General features: G+C 41.0%; 1 protein-coding gene across 1 annotated transcript; it reads left to right on the plus strand.

The window, feature by feature from the left end:
• Positions 1 to 1703: 1703 nt before the first annotated feature.
• LOC144477696 (uncharacterized) lies at positions 1704 to 4026 on the plus strand. Its single transcript, XM_078195427.1, has 5 exons — positions 1704 to 2481; positions 2764 to 3057; positions 3298 to 3474; positions 3526 to 3704; positions 3808 to 4026. Exons 1-5 carry the CDS (start codon positions 1704 to 1706, stop codon positions 4024 to 4026), a joined length of 1647 nt encoding a protein of 548 aa, XP_078051553.1.
• The last annotated feature ends 1055 nt before the right edge of the window (positions 4027 to 5081 follow it).

The following is a 5081-nucleotide window of genomic DNA, read 5'->3' on the forward strand; positions in this document are numbered from 1 at the left end:
GTGGACCCTGAACGCAATAAAATACGTACTAGAGAGATTGCCACACAGACAATGGACCCCTTGGCTATAGATGCAGATTCTATCAGGATGTGGAAAGACAATGGAGAGAGATGGACTGATCTTACTAAGATGATTAGTAAAAAATGGGTGATAGAAGAAGAGGAAGATATTCAGGTTGAGCACCGTCACCCAACCGCCACGGCATTGGATGAGAGCCTAGCCTGTTTTTTTCCGGTCGACCTTCAACCCAACAGCGGACCGGGTAAATCGGTACTAGAGAAATTTCAAGGATCTGACGCTATCCAAGAAATGAATGTGAAAGCAGGAGACATCACATTCTTATCAATGTGCACAAAGATGCCTTCAGCTAATGGGGTAAACACATTGAAAGAAAGACATATCTATTATCTCTTCGAAAGGCACAAACATGACGAACAGCTAGAACCAGAGACCGTTTTTAAGACATTAACTGAGCTCAGGAAAGCAATGGTTAGTAACCAAAACAGAGAAATATTACTGACTTATACACCTGACCTTCTAATTGAAGAACTAAGAAAGATGTCTTTAGCAATATTCTATGGAACCAATATGAAAGTTAATATACTTGCCCCGAGAGACAGTAACTACAGCAAAACAGACAAAGATGGAAGAAAGAACAGACGTACGAATGGCACCGGGACTCTAGTAGTAAGGGCAGCTGGGAAGACGTACGCTGACACAATAAAAGATCTTAAATCCAATATAAATATTGATGAAGAAGGGTTTAAAGTTACCAGTGTAAGGTCCAATAAAAAGGAGAAGTGGTTCTCTCTGTTAGAGGAGGAATAGAGAAGGCGGCGGACCTAAACGAACTTATTAATACGAAAATATCTGGAGCGAAGTCCTCGGTTGGAACAGGAAGAAGAGAGGTCAAGGTACTACATCTGAAACAATTAGATGGCGATATCAAAGAGGATGACATAAGCAAGGCCATCAATGAAAACCTCTCCGGAAATGAAGGGAAGGCCGTTACCATCAAAGCCTTAAGACCGGCTGCGGCGGGCAGAAAAAACGCGACGGTCATCACGCCCCTGCAAATAGCCGAAAAGCTCCTCAACTTAAAGACCATGAGGGTAGGCTGGGGCAGATGCCTAATTAAACAAAGAGAAGAATTAACACAATGTTTCAGATGTAGGGAGTATGGGCACTTTGCAAAGGAGTGCAAGGGACCAGACCGGTCAAAACTGTGCAGAAAGTGTGGTGGGGAACACCACACGAATACCTGTAAAAGTGAAGACAAAGGATGCACAATCTGTCAAAACAGTGGACATAGAGAAAGCACTCTCCAATGTCCTATATACCGGAAAGCTATAATAGACTCTAGGATAAAGAAGAGGAATACCGATGTTGAAGAGGAACAAAACGTTCCGGTCGAGATTAGAGATGACCAAGGAGACAAACTAGTCAGAGACTGTGATATTTAGTATATCATACTATCATAGTATTTAAGTACTGTTGTATTATTTATTTATTTATTAAATAATATCTATATCGTACTATATATTTGGATAAGTATTTATATATTTAGTTAATTATTTATTTATTTATTTATATATTTATTTATTTATCTATTGACTAAACTATATATATATATATATATACTCACTGACTTGATTGCATTATATACGAATTTTAAAATACAACAAAAAATTTTTACTTAGAAAATGACAGATGCACCAATTGACGAAATGAAGATCCTACAAATTAATTTACATAGATGCCGACTAGCGCAGGATCTGTTAACCCAATATGCTGTTGAAAAGGAAATAAACATCGTAATTATCTCCGAGCCGTACTGTATAGAGGCTGCATGGTACGAAGACACGAATCAAGATGCGGCTATATGGGTCACTCCGGCGACTTTCAGAAAGGGTAAAAAGGTCCAAAACATATTTAGGAGTAAAGGAATAGTGGCTATCTCCGTTGATGAAATTAAGTTTTTTAGTTGTTACATCTCTCCAAATATTCTTATGAGTGAATTTCAAGAGGCCATCGATGTGTTGGATAAAGAGGTCGCAAGGATAGGTTCGCAACGAACTATAATTGCGGGAGACTTCAACGCAAAGGCGACCATCTGGGGATCGACATATACAGATCAAAGGGGCTACGAAATAATAGAAATGGCGACAAGAAATGATATGGCATTGATCAGAAGTCGAGGTAACTTCACATTTGAAAGAGATGGTCACACATCATTGATAGATATATTAATATGCGGCAAAGAATGCGCGCGAGATTTCAAATCGAGTGAGATACTTAAAGATTATACGGCATCAGACCACAAATACTTAAAACATATTTTAGAAGTTAAAGACGAACAAACACAGCGCAATCAAGAGACTGGACTTTATACTAAAGTGAGAATTGACATGGACGTTTTTAATAATAAATATCAAGAACGGACAAGGACAAGAAACCTAAATAACATAGACACCATAGAAGGTATAGACGAATACATATTAAAAGTAACGAAACTGGTTAATGAGGCTAATATAAAAAACCACTCACCACACAACCTCAAGAAGGCGGTATGGTGGTGGAACGACGATATATCTAAGGCAAGGAGAGAAGTTATACACGCAAGAAGAGCCTATCAAAGGGCCAGAACAAAACATCTAACGAATGACATAGTAACGAAATTGAAAAATGAATATAATGATAAAAAGAAAAAGATTAAAATTGAAATTAGTAAAGCCAAAGGACAAGCGTGGGCGAATTTTATAGAATCCATAGACCAAGATCCATGGGGCAAGCCATACAAATGGATAGTAAACAAAGTAAGAGGGAGAGCAATCTATACGTGCCCGGATGCCAAACAAACAGAAGAGGCAGTGAAAAAACTCTTTGTTATGACGCAACAACCCGACCATAGGTCGTTTGAGAAATATACTCCGAGTGGAGGCGTTGACGAGGCTGATGCTGAATTCAAGGAAGAAGAGGTCCTCAGGGCAGTAAGGATGGTAAAGAGAAAAGCTCTGGATCTAGACTTGATACCATCCGATGCCGTCTGGAAACTAGGTAAGAATGATATTCATGCTTTAACAAAAGTAATAAATTCTTGCTATAGGACGGGATATTTTCCAAAAGCTTGGAGGAATGGGCGCCTCTTACTCATTCCCAAAAAACCAGGTGATACAAGTGCGGGTTGGAGGCCCCTTTGTATATTATCCAATATGGCAAAGGTGCTTGAGTACTGCGTAAAGGAACGCCTCAATAAATACGTTAAGTATCGACAAAACCCATATGGGTTCTGTAAAGGAAAGTCCACTTTACATGCAGTTGATAGAATTTTATGCCTATGGGATGATGCCAGAAGAAGAAGAAGTCATCATTCTGCAATAGTGACATTGGACGTGAAAAATGCATTTAATACCATCAGATGGAGTCTGATTCTGGAGGCATTACGAGAAAACAACATTCCTGCAAAATTGTATGGTATATTACAAAGTTATCTTAATGATAGAAGTATTACGCATAATTTTACAGGAAAAGAAGTAAAAGTTAAAGTGTACGCAGGAGTTCCACAGGGGTCAGTATTGGGCCCCTCCCTGTGGAACGTGCAGTATAATAGATTGTTAGCTCTGACACTTCCCAAGGATGTAGAACTCGTGGGATTCGCTGACGACGTGGCTATGTTTGCAACTGCCAAGAATGCCAACAAACTAGTCACAACTATTAACGAAAGCCTCAAAATAATTACAAAATGGTTCAAAGACAACAGCTTAGCGCTCGCAGAGGAAAAGACGGAGATATTATATCTGACTACAGATAGAACAAGACAATCAGAAAGGATTAAGATTAGAATTGGTGAGAAAGAAATCTCAACAAAAAAAAACCGTCAAGTATTTAGGCATTCATATGGAATACGATAGACGGTTCGGGAAACACATCGAAATAACCAGCGAAAGGGCGGCTAAGATAGCCGGAGTGATGTCCAGGTTACTACCCAACCTGAAAGGTGGAGGATACCAGGCCAGAACCCTTTAGTATAGAGTAGTTGAAGCGGTTATGATGTACGGAGCACCTATATGGGCCAGGGGAGGAATTACAACGAAGAGCATTTCTCTCCTCCATCAAACGCAAAAGAGAAGCTTAGCGAGGATTATAAGGGCATACCGGACGGTGTCCCATGAGGCGACATGCGTTCTCGCGGGGTATCCACCCTTAATTTTATTGGCCGAGAAAAGGAGGAGACTATTCGAAAAGACAAGGAATCTCGACAAGAGCAATCCGCAATATAAAAAGATATATAACGACATCAAAAAAGACGAGAGAGAGGCAACTCTCAACTCATGGCAAGTGAGGTGGGAGAGATCGGACAGGGGCAGAGTGACTGCAGATAAGATCTCGATCATCCGCTCGTGGCTGGCATGGGGTCCTCCGATATTGAACTTCCATCTCACGCAAGTATTGTCAGGTCACGGATGTTTTGCGGATTTTTTATTTAAAATAGGAAAACATCCTGTGAAGACTTGCTTCATGTGTAATGAAACAGAGGATTCTGTTGGTCATACACTGTATCAATGTTCATACTTCCAGGATCATAGGGAAGCTCTACAAAAGGAAATAGGACAATTTAGTGAGAACCTGTTCATGGAGAAACTGAAGGACGAGAGTACTCAGATGAGAAGAAAGGACTACGTATCGAGGGTACTTAAGAAGAAAGAGGACATATTAACCGAGATCCAAAGGAGGACTGGTGGAAGGGTCACCGGAAGGAGCAGAGGAAGGACAACGAGAGGAGGAAGAGGAAGAGGATAGGGACTTTGCGGCTTACCGTGGCCCTTGTTAAGCGGTTTTAGGGCTATTTGAGCCACCCACTCACCCTGCAGTAATGCTGCAAGGCGGGTCCGGGGTGAGTGGGTCAAGGGCAGAGGTCCGAGGAGGGGTTTAGTGGGTAGCACAAGTTGTGTAGTCCCACACTACCGGTACCTCCATCTGCCGGCCACGCGCCCAGACCGGTGTGCGTAAGGCATTCCCCTCCTCCTGAAAAAAAAGTCTAAATTCGTTAAATCTGCATTGAGTTTGTAGTTTTGAACAGT

This window comes from Augochlora pura, unplaced genomic scaffold (assembly GCF_028453695.1).
Source record: "Augochlora pura isolate Apur16 unplaced genomic scaffold, APUR_v2.2.1 APUR_unplaced_296, whole genome shotgun sequence".
Classification (NCBI taxonomy): domain Eukaryota; kingdom Metazoa; phylum Arthropoda; class Insecta; order Hymenoptera; family Halictidae; genus Augochlora; species Augochlora pura.